The sequence below is a fragment of the Limanda limanda genome, chromosome 11 (assembly GCF_963576545.1).
Source record: "Limanda limanda chromosome 11, fLimLim1.1, whole genome shotgun sequence".
Classification (NCBI taxonomy): domain Eukaryota; kingdom Metazoa; phylum Chordata; class Actinopteri; order Pleuronectiformes; family Pleuronectidae; genus Limanda; species Limanda limanda.
Window position 1 is genome coordinate 3660645 of NC_083646.1, and position 19298 is coordinate 3679942.

The 19298-nt window shown below is 40.4% G+C and overlaps 3 protein-coding genes across 3 annotated transcripts; 1 reads left to right on the forward strand and 2 right to left on the reverse strand.

Moving 5' to 3' along the window:
* Nucleotides 1–277: 277 nt before the first annotated feature.
* lysmd1 (LysM, putative peptidoglycan-binding, domain containing 1) lies at nucleotides 278–3809 on the reverse strand. Its single transcript, XM_061081207.1, has 3 exons — nucleotides 3445–3809; nucleotides 1596–1897; nucleotides 278–926 (listed from the first exon to the last, which is right to left on the reverse strand). The coding sequence occupies exons 1-3, from the start codon at nucleotides 3622–3624 to the stop codon at nucleotides 749–751; spliced, it is 660 nt and encodes a 219-aa protein (XP_060937190.1). The 5' UTR covers nucleotides 3625–3809; the 3' UTR covers nucleotides 278–748.
* A 588-nt stretch (nucleotides 3810–4397) lies between these two features.
* scnm1 (sodium channel modifier 1) lies at nucleotides 4398–7970 on the forward strand. The gene is made up of 8 exons (XM_061081166.1): nucleotides 4398–4526; nucleotides 4685–4755; nucleotides 4869–4957; nucleotides 5630–5724; nucleotides 6236–6336; nucleotides 6453–6592; nucleotides 6831–6927; nucleotides 7052–7970. Exons 1-8 carry the CDS (start codon nucleotides 4476–4478, stop codon nucleotides 7155–7157), a joined length of 750 nt encoding a protein of 249 aa, XP_060937149.1. The 5' UTR covers nucleotides 4398–4475; the 3' UTR covers nucleotides 7158–7970.
* A 2334-nt stretch (nucleotides 7971–10304) lies between these two features.
* Nucleotides 10305–18681, reverse strand: tmod4 (tropomodulin 4 (muscle)). The gene is made up of 9 exons (XM_061081165.1): nucleotides 18530–18681; nucleotides 18147–18303; nucleotides 16890–17009; nucleotides 13231–13323; nucleotides 12593–12723; nucleotides 12383–12490; nucleotides 11965–12108; nucleotides 11413–11557; nucleotides 10305–10662 (listed from the first exon to the last, which is right to left on the reverse strand). Exons 1-9 carry the CDS (start codon nucleotides 18629–18631, stop codon nucleotides 10640–10642), a joined length of 1023 nt encoding a protein of 340 aa, XP_060937148.1. The 5' UTR covers nucleotides 18632–18681; the 3' UTR covers nucleotides 10305–10639.
* Between the last annotated feature and the right edge of the window lie 617 nt (nucleotides 18682–19298).

Genomic DNA, 19298 nt, shown 5'->3' on the forward strand with positions numbered 1-19298 from the left:
CAAACAGACAAAAGGGAAAGTGAAGTCCTGACCGGACGCTCATGTAACAGTCTTTTTACTTCTGTGCAACAATAACATGGAGAGACATCAGTTACAGAAACATTTACAAATCAATGGAGATTTATATTCAGACCTGATCATGGGATCAACACCTTTTTATCTTTTGCTTTAAAATGAACTTTTAAAAAAAAGAAAACGGAGTTGGAAACATTTCCATAAAAAATAAAGAATATTGCTGTGGAAATATATTCTTAAAAAAATGGTCTTTTTTTTCCCGCTTGGCTTCATTGTAGTTTTACTTATTCAGGAAAAAAACACATTTCTGGTAAATTCTGTGTTTTACAGTGAAACTGGCGAACTGTATAAACTTGACACATCACACTTCATGGCGTTAAGGTTTTTGTTGGAAGACTTGGACACTTTTTGCATTTCCCAGCCGTGAGGTAGCGTGACTCACGACCACGTGCCGACCGGAGCATATCAACGATCATATGACTGAACCCACATGACTGTAAATTCTCATGTTTTACATTTCACACACTTGTGGGAACCAGCTCTGAAAGTAAACCTCCCCCAGTGCTTTATGACGATACTCATAACTTGCATTTCAACAAATAAATACAAAAACAAAAGGTGCATTATTCATTTAGAAAGACTCAATTTAAAGGTCAATACAAAACCTCATTATGAGATTCATTTCATCACAAGTAACCTTTATCTGTAAATGCATGATCCCAGCGACACGTGTTCACAGCTGGAAGATCTCGTCCTCTCTGTCTCTGAGGGTCTTTGTGAGCCGGGTGACGGTGAGGGGCATCGCCCTGAACGCCACTTCCTGCTGCTGCGCTGCGTGGGGGGGGCTGACACTCAGAGAACGCCGCCAGTCGGACGTCCCGCTGCTGCAAGCTGCTTCCAGGGCGGCGACCCTGTGCAGAGTGAACAGGAGGAGAAGGTGGAGTGAAGTCTGATGTGACTCGTTAAATCAGTCACTTTGTGTTTGGCAGCTCGGAGAAGCTTTTAGAGAATCAGATCAAAGGATCAGAAGAGACGTTTATGAAATATAGTCACATAAAAGTGACCAGAAACACAAGTGGTTTGAAAAGTGAAGAAACAATCCGGGGGAAAAAGGTGATTCTACGATGCCACCTGAATATGAACCTGATATTAATCAAGCTTGTTGGCCACAATAAAGTAAATAAGACAAAGATATAAACATATACTTTCGTTATATCAAAACTAGTGTGTTGAGCATAACCGAGCCTTCCGATATTTCATCGTTGATATTTTACAGTTTCAATGTTCTTTTCCACTTAAGCAAACATAGGTGCTCTCATTTCCTGCAGTGTACATTATGTTAAGTAAAAGTTTTAATTTCAGCAAACAAACGCAGATCCTGAAATGTTTATGACAGGTTTATATTGCATGATTTTTATTTTCCAACCCATAAATCTGTCTTTTTTTAACGACATAAAAACAAACGAGTGCTGAAGTGAAATGCAAATGAAATATATCGACTGTTGGAAGGCAGCACAAAGACAAATACACTAAACAGCCTCGGGACTCACACAACACAAAGTGAGAAGGAGCAGTTGTACCTTTCCTCTGCGTCCTGGCGTCCTCTCACTGCAGCTTCCTTCGACTGGTGAATCAACTCATCCAACCTCTTCAAGAAACCCTCTGGAGTCAGGTCTGCCGTCCTGTCTCTGGGGTCACAGGTCTGATTCCCAGAGGTGCTGCCCGAGTGTCCGTTCTGACCACAGCCAGAATCGTCCTCAGCCGCAGACTCCGACCCGTTACTGGTGACGTCCCAGTCCGACAGCACCGGGATGGACAGGGACTTCTTCAGGAAGATGGAGTCGTTGGTGTAGAGTCTGTTCGCTCGTTTGATTTGCTCCATCTGCAAGAGAACAAACCCAAAACACTTCTCTCACCTGGTTTTCAAGAAGTTGGTTGATTCAGATTTTACTAAAATCACAAGCAGACAAATTCAATTTCTCTTTTTCCTTCCACTGACGTTTTCCCAAACACTGAATAAACAATTAAACTGGAATCTGTCCTGCTTCAGAATTATGGTTTTAACTTATAAAGGATTCAACTCTTTACCACAGTCTATGGTCAATGCATTATCAACGGAGTGAGAGCAAATATGTTGTTATGGTTCAGAATTATAAGGAAAGGGTTGTGGCTGCAGTAAAGATATCCTCTACACTTTATATGTATATAGAATACAAATAGTTTATTTAAAGCTATAAAAGATGATAGTTATACTTATTCAGTGGCAATTAAACTGTTTGTTCAGTTAAATGTGGAACCGACATTTCCTAGAACAAATATATTCAGGTCACGATCATGTTTGACAAAGAAAAACAGAAGAAAGTCACAGTTAACAAACTGAAACCGTGTATTTAGTTTGAAAGCTGCAGTTAAATGAAGCTTTAACAATTAATTAACTCATTGCAGTTGCGGTACATTTAATTTGTACGTTCCTATATTTCAAAAGCAGTAAATTTAATGGGTAAACGATAGAAATGTATGTTTTTACAGTAATAAGTAAGAGAAGAATAAAGAAATTGAAATGTTTCAGGGCAATAAAACAATATTGATTGTATATATCGATATATTACAGGAGTTTTTAAACTAAGAGGAATGATTATGGTATAATATGAGGGGGGGAAAAACCTACCATGTATACTACCATGTAGTTTTTACAGTAATAAGTAAGAGAAGAATTAAGAAATTGAAATGTTTCAGGGCAATAAAACAATATTGATAGTATATATCAATATATTTCAGGAGTTTTTAAACTTAGAGGAATGATTATGGTATAATATGAGGGGGGGGGGGAAACCTACCATGTACACTACCATGTAGTTTTTACAGTAATAAGTAAGAGAAGAATAAAGAAATTGAAATGTTTCAGGGCAATAAAACAATATTGATTGTATATATCAATATATTACAGGAGTTTTTAAACTAAGAGAAATGATTATGGTATAATATGAGGGGGGGGGAAACCTACCATGTACACTACCATGTAGTTTTTACAGTAATAAGTAAGAGAAGAATTAAGAAATTGAAATGTTTCAGGGCAATAAAACAATATTGATTGTATATATCGATATATTTCAGGAGTTTTTAAACTTAGAGGAATGATTATGGTATAATATGAGGGGGGGGGGAAACCTACCATGTATACTACCATGTAGTTTTTACAGTAATAAGTAAGAGAAGAATAAATAAATATGAATGTTGATAGTTATGGCAGAATAATCATCAACAGCAAAGTTAGGTTCAATATATATCGATATATTTCAGGAGTTTTTAAACTTAGAGGAATGATAAAGACATAATATGAGGATAATAAAGTGATAAACATGGAAGTTTAAACTTTATTCCAATGCACTTGCAGTAGAAGTGTTACAGAAGAACCGGTCCGGTACTCACGGAGACTCCGTACTTCAGGGCCAGGCCCGGCAGCGTCTCCCCGGGCTGCAGCTCATGCTGGACCCGCCTCGGAGGCACCGGGGACCGGGGGGACCGGACCAGGCTCCCGTACGACCGGCTGCGGCCGCCCCGGAGCAGCCCGCTCCCTCCAGCCAGAGGAGGCGTCCGGGCCCCGGACATGGAGCCGGTGGAAGAGTCCGAGGAACCGAGAGATCACTAGTTAGACTGAGTTCACATGGTGGGAAGCAACCAGCTAACTAGCAGCTTAGTTAGCATGCTAAGCTAATCCGGCCACTGCACTGACGTGGAGGCAAAGCGTGCGTGTGGTCCGGGAATCGAACTGTGACTTGGTCCAGTCCCGGTCCCGGATAACCACACAGTCTAGTTCCTAGGTTAACCCACCTAGTTACCGGGTTAACTCACTAGTTAGCAGGTTAGCTCGCTAGTTAGTTAGCAGTTTAACCAGCAGCTCACAACTTGTCAGCTGTTCTTCTGACATGTGTTGCCATGGCTGCGGGATCAGCTGCTGCGTTCAGGGTCACAGGGGAAAAAGCAACGTTACTGAGTGGAGCCTTTTATAGCCTCTCGTTATGGACGTTGTTCACACTTTGACACGTCATGTGTTTGATGAAACATCACTCATACAATAATATGTTATTATGACAATAACTTTGAATAATAATACATTTATTTGTATAGTATTTATCTGAATATGTTGTCTGTTGTGAACAAATAAAAAACGTTACAATATACTGCTTTATGACAATTTTCAACAAACCAAGTTGTCTTACAAATTAATAAAGTGATTCAAACTAGGTTAAAATCATATTAAGTACCTGATATGTGAACAAAAGTATAAAAAAAAACTAAACAAAAAATCTGCTTAACTTTTATGTACACTGACGAAGCTAATATTTCCAATCTTCCGGTTTGACCGTGAAGGCACCGCTGCTAACAGGAGTTAGCTTGTGCAGAAGTAGCTAGCTCACCTCTTTTCTGGCTCTATATTCATATTAATAACCTTTATCATCATGTCCTTTAAAAGAGAAGGTGACGACAAGAGTCAGTTAAACATCCTGAAGGTAGAACTTTGTATTTGTAACTTTTCTCCTCGAAACCTCAGCTCAGAATGTCCATGTTGATGTTGTTGTTGTTAGCATCGAGTTAGCATGGTGCTAGCTAACAGGAAGCTGCAGCCAGGTTTATTAAACTTTCTGTGTTTTAATGTTTTGTGTTTCAGAAGCGACGTGTTGAGGATCTTCTGTCTCATTTCATCCCTGAGGACGAAGCGGTTCTGATGAGAAACGGAAGGTGAGAGGATTTAAAAACACATGTTCGGTGTGAAATTATCTGACATCGTGAAACTTCAAGTCTTTAAAGGTTGTGTACACGTGTGTGTGATTTGTATGATTTGTGTTGTGCAGATATTCCTGCACCGTGTGTTCGTATCGTCCCGTGTTCGATACCGTGGACATGTTGACGGTTCACAGAAACGGGAAAAAGCATCTGGAAGGTGAGAGTCACTTTTATTAATTAGATTAGAATAGATTCAACTTTATTGACATTGCACAGTACAAGTACTTATACAACGAAATGCAGTTTAGCATCTAACCAGAAGTGCAAAAAAAGGCAGTAAAAGTGCAGAGTATTGTGCATATTTAAAGAGGAATATGTAAATAAATAAAATATGTAAAGTAGAATATATATATGGAATAGTACAGTATTAAGAGATATTGTTTGATATAAGAACACATATACACTATAAGCGGAATAATACAGTAGTAAAAAAATAACAGTCTAGTGCAAATGTTCAAATGTTAATTTTCCTCTTCAAGCTTATAAAGAATAAAACATATTATAACTGCAGTGTGTTTCCTGCAGGGCTCGACAACTTGGCCTCAATTCACATGTTCACTTATGATATCGATGATTATAAAGATTAATATCACATTGGATGACAAACACTTGATAAACAGTAAAACATTTAGTTAGATCTGCTCAATGTGCACAGAACAGAAGCAATATATGAGATTTTATAATTTTGTTATGTTGCTATTGGTAGAAATGACATTGTAATATTTGTAAACTCTCAGTTTTTTAGTCTAGCTTTTATTCACACTGTGTATTTGTTGTCATATTATCTTGGAAACCAATCCCTGTTGTGTATTATGCTCCATTTCCTCAGGATTAAAATTGTTCTATGGCAAAAAAACACGGCTGAAGAATGAAATAACAAAGAGGCGACAAGAAGACTCCGTCCAGGCTGAAGACGCAGGACAGGTTTGTTATTTCCTATAAACTCTTAACTGTAACTGTCACGAGCGGCGTGTGTGTGTTTAGTGTGTTTGCTTTGACAAGTTGCCGTTTACTCGACTGAGCAAACACTTCTGGAAAAAAACGGTGGAACCCGGGACCAACAGATGTGAGTCAGGCTGATGATTCAGGAGGAAATGATCAGTTTGAACAAACAACAACGTGAGGGAAACAAACGCCGTCTTTCTCTGACTGAGGCCGCCGCTCCATGGTTTGTCTTGGGTCAAATGCTGTTGTTCCTTTTTAGACGCTGTTGTGTTGTGTCTGAATTATTGTGTGTGGCAGCCTTGTGACTATCACATGACCAAATAACATCCTGCCAATTTACCACTGTTGATTGGGATGGAAAACATAAACAACACTCGACTGAGACATTCGATAGTAATGACGCCTGAGCGAGCGCCGGGTTACGTTTTAGAAATATCTACTGTCCACATATAACATGTTGTTGTTGTTGTTGTTGTTGTTGTGATTTAAGGAACCGTCCAGCTCTGCTCCGTTACTGGAACAAACACGAAAGCTCACATATCACGCTCTGCTGAAAACGGTCCCGTACAACAGCTGCCATCGAAAAACCAGGTGAGAGCGACGCTTATTTCATAAAATACAGAATCCAAGACTCTCCTTTAAATATCAGAGAACAGGGAGTTAGCTAAAGTTTAGAAATAAACCTGTGATTTTCTCTTTTTTTCAAGCACAAAATCTGAGAAAGAACCAGCGAGCATCAGCTCAGACGTCAGAGGAAACGCTCACAGAGAAACTTCATCTGGGCCAGAAAACACAAGTGAAGCTTCTGACTCTGCTGCGTCCAGAAGCTGCAGCGGCTCCACGGCAGGTGAAGTCTGTCATGGGCATTCAAAAATATAGATCATTAATAAAGATGGACGACGTGTCTCTCACAATGTTTCATTTCCCTTTTTAAATCATCAAATAACCGATTATAACCAAACTTGAACAAACATCAATGTGATGAGAACAACCTGAAATGACAGAAACCATCTTTGAGAAAAATCTATATGATGTGAACTTTGACTGTTTAAGTGTCAATAGATGTTTTTTTGTTCCTCCTGTAGATAATAAAGAGTTAAATCCATCACATGATGTGGAGGAGTCTCAGCCAATCACAGCCGAGAGGAGGAGAGAGCTGGAGCACTACCTCAAACTGAAAAGGTTATTTTGTTTGTGTTTAAACTGAGGCCTCAGAACTCGAGATTTCTCATCACCAGAATTCAGATGAGTGTATTTGTCTAAACTCTCAGCTCACTGTACATTTCATGTTTTGTCTCTTTCACAGTGACGGGTGGAAACAGGACGGGAGCGGCCGGTGGATTAGAGACGAGAACGTAGAGTTCGATTCAGACGAGGAGGAGCCTCCGTCGCTCGTCCCCTCAGAGGACTGAGGACAGAGGACAGAGGACTGAGGACAGAGGACACAGAGGAACTTGGAACGTCCTGGAGCCGCGGTGCTGAATGAACTAGCTGAGCTCCCCCGTGCAGAGACTCATTGAATCACATGATTTCCTTCCGGCTCCACAGAGACTGTTTCATCTGGGCTCTCACTCACCAGCAGTAACATAAAACTTCTAGATTCCATTCAGCTGCAACTCGTGATTCTTTTATTGTGCTAAAAACAAATCGTACGATTTAATGAGAAGCTTAATTTCCTCACAGTCGGCTGATTCGTTATGTCACAGCATTACATTTAAAGAATTAGATTTAGAAACAGAATGTGAGAAACAATTTATCCTTTGCTGAGAACAGAGAACATCGAGCAACTTAAAGACATGAAGATTTTAATAAAAAAAGAATTAGTGTCTAATCCCAAACACTGGCAAACATTATAGATTATACTGTATATTTGCATATTGTTTTAACCATAATGTCTTTTAGTTATGATTAATACTATTCACATTTCCAGGTGAAACACTGAATGGATATATTTTTTATGCAGATTTGTTCATAAAGGAAAACCATGCATCGAAATGTCATGTGCCTCAAATCATAATAAAGGAGGATACGGGTTAAAGAAGTTAAACTCGTTAATTCATGTCACAGGCAAATTGTTCTCAAGCTCTTTTCTGCTCCATTTGTACCTGATTAATATGTTTAGCTTAATATAAAAATAACAGTTTTATGAGTGATGTGGGTTTTTCACTGATGAGATCTCAGCTACAACTCACACACCAACGTCTGTAGACATTATAAACTAACATAAAAAAAATGGAATTTGTGATTTAACTTTAACCTTTATAATCATTCAAAATTCTGTTATTTTTAACATAGAGGATAAAATACTGTTTATCTCAGGGATCTTCAAAGGTTCGTCCGTGACCCCTAGCGGCCCTTACAGGTACTGCAGGGGGCTGTGAAATTACTGTGATAATAAACTGACTGTTTTATTTTCTGTCTGAAATACTCAGTAAGCAGAAGTACATTTATTAAAAACATGTTACACAACATGACAGTAGACGACCCATCCAATGTGACCTATGACCTACACTGAGAGTTCTACTTTTAAATGAATTCAAATTTTGACATGTCGTAATCTGCTCCATCATGATCTGGAAAACCCCAGATTTAAATAGACATACAGCTGTAATATAATATTCATACAACGTGCAAACACACAGACCTGAGACATGTTCAGATAGAGTTAAGTTATTCTCATCACCCTATTCTGTCTGTTTAACCTATTTCATCACAGCTTTTTATCTGGAAGACTGATCCTCCGTCAGCAGCAGAGATGTTGGTGCTAATCTGGGTGGAGAAGCCACTGGTTATCATTCTTCACAGCCCAGTTGGTATAAATTGGATAATGCCAGGGTCAGTGGGAGGAGGGCAGATGGTCTTTGACCTGGGTTAGTTTCTGATGACACTGCTAATGAGTGTCGAGAGCTCTCTTCATTATTCCGGAGCTCAGGGAGTCTCCTCCACTCGGGGACTTAATTTACTGTACGAGTCCGATCAATGTCGCTCGTCGTGGAGACTTGGAGATATTGATTTTTAAGTTCTCCTGACCTTTAATACCAAGTCTGACCTTTTAAACGTTATAACTCTCACAGTCCTTTGACGTGAATATGGCCGAGAGCAGCAGATGGAGCGCAGCCCGGTGAACACGTGTGAGGGCGGCGAGCTCGGCATCCGGCGTCCAGATCCCAAAATACACGTGTTTCACTGCAAAACAATCAAAGAGAAAAGGGAAGGAGACGCTGAGTTTGAATCATATCAAGTGGGCGAACGCCAGAAGTCTGCATGGATTTGAAAATGTGACCTTTCGAGAAAGTCTGAAAATCCGTGTCCTGCTTTTTACCTGGTGTTCGTGTCCAACTGGATATTAGGTCAGAAGGAAAAGAGGAAACGGGCCGACGGAGCAGGAACCTGAGCAATGCTGTGAGAATCCTCAGAGGTTAACAGCTGTTTCTGTTCGTTAACCTCCCAGACGCACATGGGTGCACCCCTCTTTAAGTTGGCTCTTATATTTGGAACGAGGTAACTCAAGCCCAGCGGACTCGGTTACGTCCCCCATCAGGGTGTGGGGTCGGGGGGGGGGAGGAGGGTAAAAATAGCTCAGGTGCTTGGGGGAAGTCAGAGGATCAGAAGAGACTTTGAGGGATTAAGGCTGTTTGATACTTTATGAGAAGATTTCATCTTTAAAATACTGCAGAGTAGAGTTTTTTGTTAGAGTTATAATTGTATAAATGACGGACACGCTCAGTTTGGACTTAAAGAAACAGTATATCATTTTCTAACCCTGAAGCAGCAGCTTGATTCAAATGAGTTTGATCGTTGCATATGAATATGTAGAATGTTTCTTCTTTCACTCCGACTCTGCAGCCTGAACTTCTTCTTCTCTAAATAACTTTGGTGAGTGGGTTTGATCTGTGAGAGGAACTGACTGAAGCAGCGTTCAGACCTGAGAACTGGGTCCAGACACTCGATCACTTTACATGGGAGCCGGTGGGAAGAAGTTCCAGAATGTCTGGATCAACTTACTCAGATATTTCCATTGTCAAATTCAGGAAAATGTCTCCAGTGCAAGTCTGACATCAGCTTTACAGTCACAGCTTCAACTGTCACAATCAGCTCCAGTTGAAGAGTGAAGCTGAACTGAGATCAGTTAAAAAGACTCAGAAGTGATTTTAAAAAAACAGAGTTTATCTTCAATATTCAGCGGGAAACTTTGAAAACGTGAATTTGTTTGATTTGTTACAGCTGCAGCTCTTCTGGTTGAGGAAGCAGAGGATCATGGGAAATATCCAGCATTCAGTTGTGTTTCAGTCCAACACATTGAGAGACTTTGTTTTGTCTCTTCATGAACTTTATGTCTCGATATATAAATTAATATTTTGCATATTTAAAAGGTAATTTGGGAGTTTTGTAAGTGGGATCCTCCACTATCAGCTGATTTGAGACATTTCAATAAATATTTCTCGATAATAATATTCATACGTCCGGAATAAAATGCTCAGATGTAGAAACAATCAAATTAATTACCAAACATTTGCAAAAATCCTTGAACATATATATTTTTATTTAAAGTATTTACAGATTGTTTTCTTTCTGATGGATAGCACCACATGGGAAAAATGTTTTCATGAATGAAACCAGTTAACCTTTTGTTTTGGGATGAGGAAAAAACTAAAAGCACAAAATAAAAGAAGACACTTCACATGTTGCTTGTGACCTCTACATGCCTTTATGATTTATGATGAACACAGAAGTCTACAAGAAGCCGGCTGCGGGAAATGAAATGAAATGGTTGGACATGGATGTTAGTGGATTCAGCTGACCACGCTGACCATTCAGGGGGGGGGGATTCGTCCTGGTGCATCATGGAGAAATCTGGCACGAGGCTCCTCCTCCTGTTTGCTGCTCGTCCTTTTCATCTTAATCTCTGCTGGCGAACTTCAGAGAGGAGAAAAGACGAGGAAACAATTAGGACATGAAATTAAAGATGGAAATATTGAGCACAAAACTCAAAAAATCTTCTACATCAATGTGTTTCAATGGTTTCCTACAGATGATGATTTCAACCATAGACTGTGAATGAAAATGTCTCCACTTCCTCCCGCTGCACCGACATGAAGCCGATCAACACACCCGACTGTTCACGAGTCAATCTCAGCTGTCAATGACCATTTTAAATTGTATTATTCTAGACCAAACTAACCTAAAATAACAGAAAATATCTTAGAGAGAAAAATGATTTGACGTGTACTTTCAATCAATCAATCAATCAATCAATCAATCAATCAATCAATCAATCAATCAAATTTGATTTGTATAGCCCTAATTCACAAATTCACAATTTGTCTCACAGGGCTTTAACATGGTGTGACATCCTCTGTTCTTAACCCTCAGCAAGAGTCAGGACAAACTACTAAAAACCCTTTTAACAGGTAAAAATACGTAGAAACCTCAGAGACACACATGTGAGGATCCGTCTCCCAGGACGGACACAAGTGCAACAGATGGCAAGTGTAGAAACATCATCGGGATTAAAGTTATTAGCAGCAATGATGACGGTAAAAATTTTAACGTTTTAAAGGAGGTGATCTCAATTGCACCTTCAATATCTATTCCATTTCTTTCCAACAGCCGTACATGCGTGTTTAAAGATGTGTTGTGAGTTCATGCAGGTGGTGATTGTCGTACTCATGTCGTTGTTCCGGGTGATGGCCATGCCGGCTCGGGCGCGCGGCCCCTGCTGAGTGAAGTGGTAGCCGAACTTCAGGATGCTGGAGTTGTTCTCCAACATGGAGGCGATCTCCATCTCCAGGGAATCTCCCAACTTCTGCCTCTGCAGCACGGAAGAAAAAACATCAGGTTCTTCTTTTCATTTCAGACACCTCAATCATTTAGAGTCGGTCTTGCACTGAGGACAGAAGTTCCAAACTCATCACGTCTCCTGTGAGTCCACAGTTTTATTTTTCTCTTCATCTGTAAAGATATATATTTAGATATATATATTTTATTTTCTATTTTACATTTTTGATATTCTATTTTATTCTATTTTATTGATATTCTATTTTATTCTATTTTATACTATTTCTATTTTTTTTTTTTTTTTTTTGGTTGAAATTACTGAGCATTGCTGAAAGAGAGCCTGTGACCCAAGTATTTCATTGCCAGCGACTGCTTCATGTTATATCTGTGCATTTGACAATAAAAATCTTGAATCTTGAATCTTGAATCTTGAATCCAGACCTGGTTGTCGATCTTGAGCTCCACCAGCGTGGCGTTGTTGGCCATCGCCTTGATGATCGCCATCATGCCGTCAGCGGTGATGAAGTTGGATTCCACGTTAAGACTCTGCAAGCTGGTGTTCTCCTGCAGCATCTCAGCACAGGCCTGGAACACACAGACATTATTATTCATCAAAACATAAAACCCAAGTTATGAAACTCTGTAAATAAGTATGAGATTGGTTGGAGTGATTTGCTGTGACAGTAACACACTTTAATAAAATACATCTCAACAGTACTGACCTGCTGAAACACAGAACGTCTGTTTGCAGTAATAAAATGTGATAGATTCATGAATGTTTGATGCAGAAAGAATCTAGAACATTAACAATAAGTCGTATTTGCTTGATGTCGGAAGGGGGTGGGGGGGGTGAACTCACGTAGGCCACAGGGTCGTTGCTGCGGGTCGCGGCGATGCTCAGAGACTCCACCTGGTAGTTTCCCTTCATGGCCTCAAAGACCTCCTTCAGCGTTGGGATGGGAATGTCCTGCAGCACAGACGGAGACACACGTCATGTCAGTGAGCTTCCCCCCCCTGGTTCACATTATAACTCTATGATAGAAGTTTGATCGTCTCCCCCTGAACGCACCTTGATGTTGTTGAGGTTGACGTCGGTCAGCGTGCTGTCGTTGCTGTGGATCCGCTCCAGCGTCTCCTCCACGTTGGTGGGGTTGGGAGGCTCGTCCGGGAAGATCTTGAACGGATCCTGCTTCACGACGCCTGGAACACACACAAGGTCACAGCTGGGGTCACGGATGTGAAGTGGAACAGATGTACAGTAAATTATTAATTTGATTAAACTGATTATTGTTGAAAAAAAGAGACTTAAAACTGATCTTCTTATGACTAGAACCTGACAGATTTGAAGTTTGCAGACTAGGCCAATTCCGATATTAAGGAGTAAAACATTTCTCTAGGTATAAATATTTCTAAACAACTATTAATGATTCCAAACCCTATCTTATCCCCTATGACAAATAAATGTAATAAACCTTATTCTTAATAACTGTAAATAAGAAAACACTAATACAACCAAATATATACAACATGAATAAAGAAAATACAAATGTTTTGATGCAAACTATAAAAATATCTGCATTGTTTATTCTGTAAAATAAACTAATATCGGTCCAACCAATAGATTGATTGAGCTGTAATTTTGACTTTTAATATTCGTTCCTACATACAATAATAATGTTAAATTGTTATAATTGATGGGACACGTACTGTTGATGCCCTCCGTGTTGGCGATGGTGCCGGTGCAGCCCAGAGCGTCGTAGTACTGCTTGTTGCTCATCAGCGTGTACATCCCCAGGATGGCTGCCAGAAGAAAGAAGAGTCACCATGAAAACATGATTCAGATGAAAACATCTCCAGTGATATCAGAACCAGATCACGTGTCCTGTACAGTATGTTTCAATGTTCCTGAATTGCATCCCGATGTGAACCCATGATATGAAGACGCCCTGATCGGTTCCCTGGTGTCGCCCGAGTCTGTTTGTTGAGATAAAGAAACTCGGTCCCTGGTTGTAATCTCACAGTCTCCAGGGGCCAAAGTAATAATGATACAACACATTCAACACAAATAACAGTGAAGGGACCTCGAAGTTCCACAGCTTGCTCCTTTAAAGTCACTTTTAAAGGAACACACACACATTGTCTGACATTAAATGAGTGATATGAAAACACGTCACACTTCCACTGCTGCAGCTCCTCCCTTCAGCCTCTGTCTCAAACACTCGGTACCTGTCTCTTTAAGACCGTGCATTATGCAGATGAGGGCAGTTGTGATGTCACATGGCTTTGAACTGTTTAACGTTGCCTTTCTGCAGATTGTTCACAAGGAGGTGATTGTCACGGCTTTTTCTTTTTCTTATTTAAAATGTCCTCGGCCGTAAAAAGACCTCGATGGAAACAGTGACGAAGAAAACAACTCGTCAGAGGAAGTAAGAACCAGGAAGCTGAAAGACACCAAAACACTTTGAGATGAAGAACTGAAGACGAGGATGAGAATTATCATCACTATCAAAACACCAATTGACATTACACACAATAAAGTTGTCCATTAAAAAAAATATTGCTTAGAGCAGAATTAACTATCAAAATTTAAGTTTGCTCCTTTTCTTAATGCAAATTTACTTCATTATAATCTACTGGATATTTGATCCATAGCATTGCATTGTATTTTATAAGGACTTTTCTGTATATGATGTCACAATTTATATAGGAACATTAAGTAAAAGTAGATATTTCCATTTGAAATGTAGTGAAAACTAAAGTTAAAACAAGAAACCTGAATAAATACACTTTAGTGCCTGTAATTTATTAAAATATTTGAACGTATAAACACTGAAATCTCTCCTGCAGCTCTGTGTAATCACCAGTAGGAGGCAGAGCTGCTGGTTCAGTAACCCCCCCCAGCCTCCTGACCCGGTGTGAGGAACCAGGGGAAGGGCCTTGTGAGGAGAGGGAGGCCGGGGACAGCTGCCTGATCTGGGGGTCGGAGGGGGGGGGCGTCATCTAGTTCGGCCCTGAGAATAACCCACAGTAGCTCGACAGCACACACACACACACACACACACACAGACACACACACACAGACACACACACACACACACTGGACCGCAGACCACTGGAAGGCTCCATGTAGCCACGTGTTAATATGGGAAATAAAATGTGAAATGAAGTGCCCCCCCCCCCCCCCCCCCGCCCCCCCCCGGTGGCTTGTTGACCCCTCACTCGCTCGGCCGGCCCACTCGTTCCCTTTTAGTGTGTTCGCCAAAAAACCCAAAGAAAAGAGCGACAGAGCGGAACTGAGTTTTAATCCTCTGTTGGACTCTGTCCAGGGTTAGAACCTCCCTCTGTCTCTCTCTCTCTCTCTCTCTCTCTCTGTCTGTCTATCTCTCTCTCTCTCTCTCTCTCTCTCTCTCTCTCTCGCTCTCTGACCACTGTGTTCTATGGATCACACGCGATAATGAAAACATGTTTATCATTCAGTTCTGCATAAAGAGGCCTTCATGAACTCTCCACTTATATAATATGAACTGATCCCAGTAAAGATGGACGACGCTTCTCCTCTTCTTCACACTTTCCACAAATAAAAACTTTGATATCCCAAATGCAAACGCTGCCAGTTTGTGACTTTCCTGCTAAATTCTGTTCGGGTCACAAGTTCTCGTGGTAAATCTTTCACATTTATAAAGTAAGTTGATAGAATACAAAGGGTTAGGGTTCATCCTTTTCATTGTCTCAATATAGATTTTAATTATTAGCATCGTCTCTGGTTGGTGGAGCTCGTTGTTTCCATGGAAATGAAGCACAACTGCGAAGAGTTAAGAGGAGTGGAAGTAAGGGATCATTGGTTTATGGGATGTCAGGTTCCACCGTCTTGTGCCTGTAATTTTTTTAATTCTAAATCAAATGTTTTATGATCATAATTCATCTTGTCGTTGGTCGACCGGGTTGTAAACTTCAGTTTTCGATATTTTCTGAAACCTCAATGGAGAAAATTACGAAATTGGAAATTCACTTCCTGCACTGGAGTTGTTATTCACAGTGTGATTCTCTATTATTATCATTATCATTATCGTTTAAATCAAGTCGGATTTAACATCAAATCATCTACATCCATGAACTACATCTAACTTTTATATTGTTACTTATGAAGAACTTCTGAAAGCCCAGCCTGTAGGGAGTTGATTCTGAAGTTGGGAGCACAGTAGCTTCCCACTCGTCTGTGTGAAACAGATACGATATCTTAACCCCAGACCGTCCCCACCCTTCCTTCCCTCAGCGGCCTGCACGGGTTCGGGCTTATTTATTTCTGTGTTGCTGAGTGCAGGGAATCGGAGCCTGTCCCACGTCTGCCCAAGTCCCTGAGCCGGAGCTGGGGAAACAATACCAGGCAGCCGGGTCTGGATAATAGAACCGTGCGGGTCAGAGGCTCTGTGATGAAAACACGGAGGTCACGCCGCTCGTGTCAGGACCCGTTAATAAGCACCTGCTGCTGGGAGCGAGCAGCAGGAAGTGACATCACAGGAAGAGGAGAAGCTTCTCTCTGTGCAGACGTGTTTCTGTGCGTTACAGCCGTGAAAATATCACAAGAGCCCTGACTGCTCATTGTCACTCACAGTTTCTGAGAGTTTAAATACATATCATATATAATAGTACAAGTACATCAAGTAAAAATGTGGAATATGGCCAAAATGGCCACCAAATGCAAAATAGCAGGCTTCCTGTTGTGTTTTTCCAATTGCACCTATGACTTTTTTGTTTGTCTGGTCATGATACACCTGTATATTGATTTTTGTGAAGACCGGTCAATGTGAACACGTTCCAGGGGTCTCGGGGGGGCACCGTTGAGCCATTTTGCGACGCCCATTGAAAATTCCTTCAGAATACGTACATTTTCACCACTTTCTAACTTTCTGCAAATTTTGGTAAGAATTTGAGCATGTTAAAGCCCTCAAAAAGCCAATTAATTTGCCTGAATAATAATAATCCTTACATTTTCAACAGGGCCTCACCTGACCTTTGATCAGTGCTCGGGCCCTAATAAACCCTTTGACCCCTAAAAATTATATTTACTATATAAATATTAGTAAAAGTGAGTAAATAAGAAGTAAATAGTGAGTAAATATATATTGTTTTTATTATATATATTGTATATTGTGTGGTGTATTTATTGTGTTTTTATGTTTCTATGTTCATTGTATGCACAGATAACCAGAGCAGATTCCAGGTAGGTGTAAACCTACTTGGCAATAAATACCTTCTGATTCTGATTCTGATTCTGATTCTGATGGATGTACATTATAGATTATAGCACGTCCTTTAGAATCTAATAACGACCTGGAACAGCATAAGTTACAGAGTTTTATTCTCACCTGCGATATCGCACATCTCAGCGTCGGAGGCGTTCTTCAGAGCCTCCTCCAGCTCCGGCTCCAGGATCACCTGCTCGTGCTCGGGGATCTCGGCGGGTGCCTTGGCCACGAAGGTTTTTCCTGCTCAGACAGAGAGAGAAGAGAAACGATGGGTTAAAGAGATGAACACAAGGGGAAAGTAAAGGAGAAATGAGAGAGAGAGAGAGTTTGAGGATAGACGTCAGAAGGAAGGTGAAGAAGAGAAGAGACAGACAGAGGAAGGAAGGAAGGAGTCCGACTGTAAAAGGTTTGATCTTTTACTTTATCGTATAAATGTATAATGGCGGCTCAAGCTGTACATTTCTCTCTGTGTTGTTAAAGCTCAGATCATGTTTCCCAAACTCCAGTAAACCAGACTCATCACAGATTTACAGACCAGCTCTTAAACTCAGTTTTCCACTGGAGCCTCGTTCATCATCACAATTTCCCTTTTAAATATATAATAACCTCTGTTTCTGTGACGACTCAATACCTGAAGCAACGACCTGCTCAACAAAAAGTACATGACCAGGAGTTATGGAGAGTCCATAATTCACTGTGCTGGTGTCATAAAATCCAAATACTGTGAAGTGTGTGCACCACATGTAGAACGTTTTATTTTTATTTCAAGAGTTATTATTAGTTTTACTTCTGAATGTAGTAGAAATTTGATATTTGGGCCAAACATTGCAGCTGGTTTCACTTTGCTAATATGAGTGTCCATTCAGATCTTTACACCATCTAATTATGGGATGTCACTCAGTAGATTTGCACTTTCCACAAAGGCCCAATTTCTCCCTTAAATTTGATATTGATCAGAACTGTTAAATATGCCAGATTATGTAAAAACCAAGATCATAAATGATTCCCTTGGAAATCTGTGAAATCGTAAAGTAATCTTTTAAACTCTTACAATGTTAAAGAACATTTAAAACATAGAAAAGTTAAAAGTAAAATATCAAGATTGTACCTTCTAAGAAACCTTGCTCGACAGCGAGACTAAATGTTAAATCAAATTAAATTAAAGGGATCAATTGATTTTATGTTGCTATTTTTAAAACTGGAGATGAAAACGACCCAGTTGAGTGAACTCTGGCTCATTTACAGTCAATGTTCTGTTGATTCATGAGCAAGATCACTGTCAACTAAAACATAATTATAATATTTGCAATAATAAGCAAATAAATGATGAATAAAATGCATTGGGTTACATGTAGAGCTGACTCCCCCCCCCCTCACCTTTCTTCTCCCCGGTGAAGGGCACCAGGTCGTCTCGGCCCTCGTGCTCCAGCGCCTCCTTCTCCAGGTGCTGCATCAGAGCGTCACGGTCATACGTCCCCGTCGAGTTCTTCTTCGTCTGGTCACGCTGCCGGTAGCCAGCTGGCAGCATGGCATTCTGGGAGAGCGGGGGGGGGGTCAGAGGTTATGTTGATGTAGCGGTGAGGCTAAAGAACAGGAGCTGGATGGAGATAATGAGAGACTGGGTCCTGTGAGTCTCAGAGAGAAACTGTAAAGTGCCAGTTCAACATGGACATAAGTGGCAATGGTTCATTTTTCCTACATAATCATAAAGACAGAGTCCATGTATTGAATAAAACTATTTTATATATATATAAAAATACCTCGGGGTCCATCTCCTGCAGGTCATACTCCAGCTGATCCAGCTCCGCGGCGCTGAGGCCCTTGAGGATGGCGTCCTCATCGATGTCCCTCGGGTCCGACATGGCTGCTGGCGTCCGTCTCACACACACACTCCCTCACTCATACACACCGCTGCACCCCCCTGAGAGAGAGGGAGAGGGAGAGGGGGGAGGGAGAGAGAGAGAGAGAGAGAGAGAGAGAGAGAGAGAGAGAGAGAGAGAGGCAAAATGAGTTCCTGACCATCCATTGTAATTTACATCTGCAGTCAAACCTGTTTATTCTCCTTCAGCAAAAAGTTTAGTTCAAACAAAGTTGCCATAACCTTAACTGAAATATTTGTATTTATGGAATATTGTATTACATTAGTGTTACAATAATGTATATTTGTACATAGTACTTTTCAATCAAATTAGAAAATGACACAACTTGATTGTTCTTTTATAGATTGTCTATATTGTACGATATTTTACAAAGTTGTATAAATCTGTTTTTATCCCCTTACATTTCTATGCTTTTGTATTTTTGTATTTGTATATATCTCTGTGTGTATGTTGTTCATAATTGCGAATCTAAAATGTTCGAATCTACAGAATTGAATCGTCAAACACATTAAACTGTAAATTGCTTCGTGCTGTAAAACAAAACCAGTAAATGATAAACTTTCCCGCTTCTCAGTCACACATTCGGTGAACCACGTCCTCGCCGGACAATGATCTTCATCGAGCTCATGGACTGCCCTCTGCAGAGCTT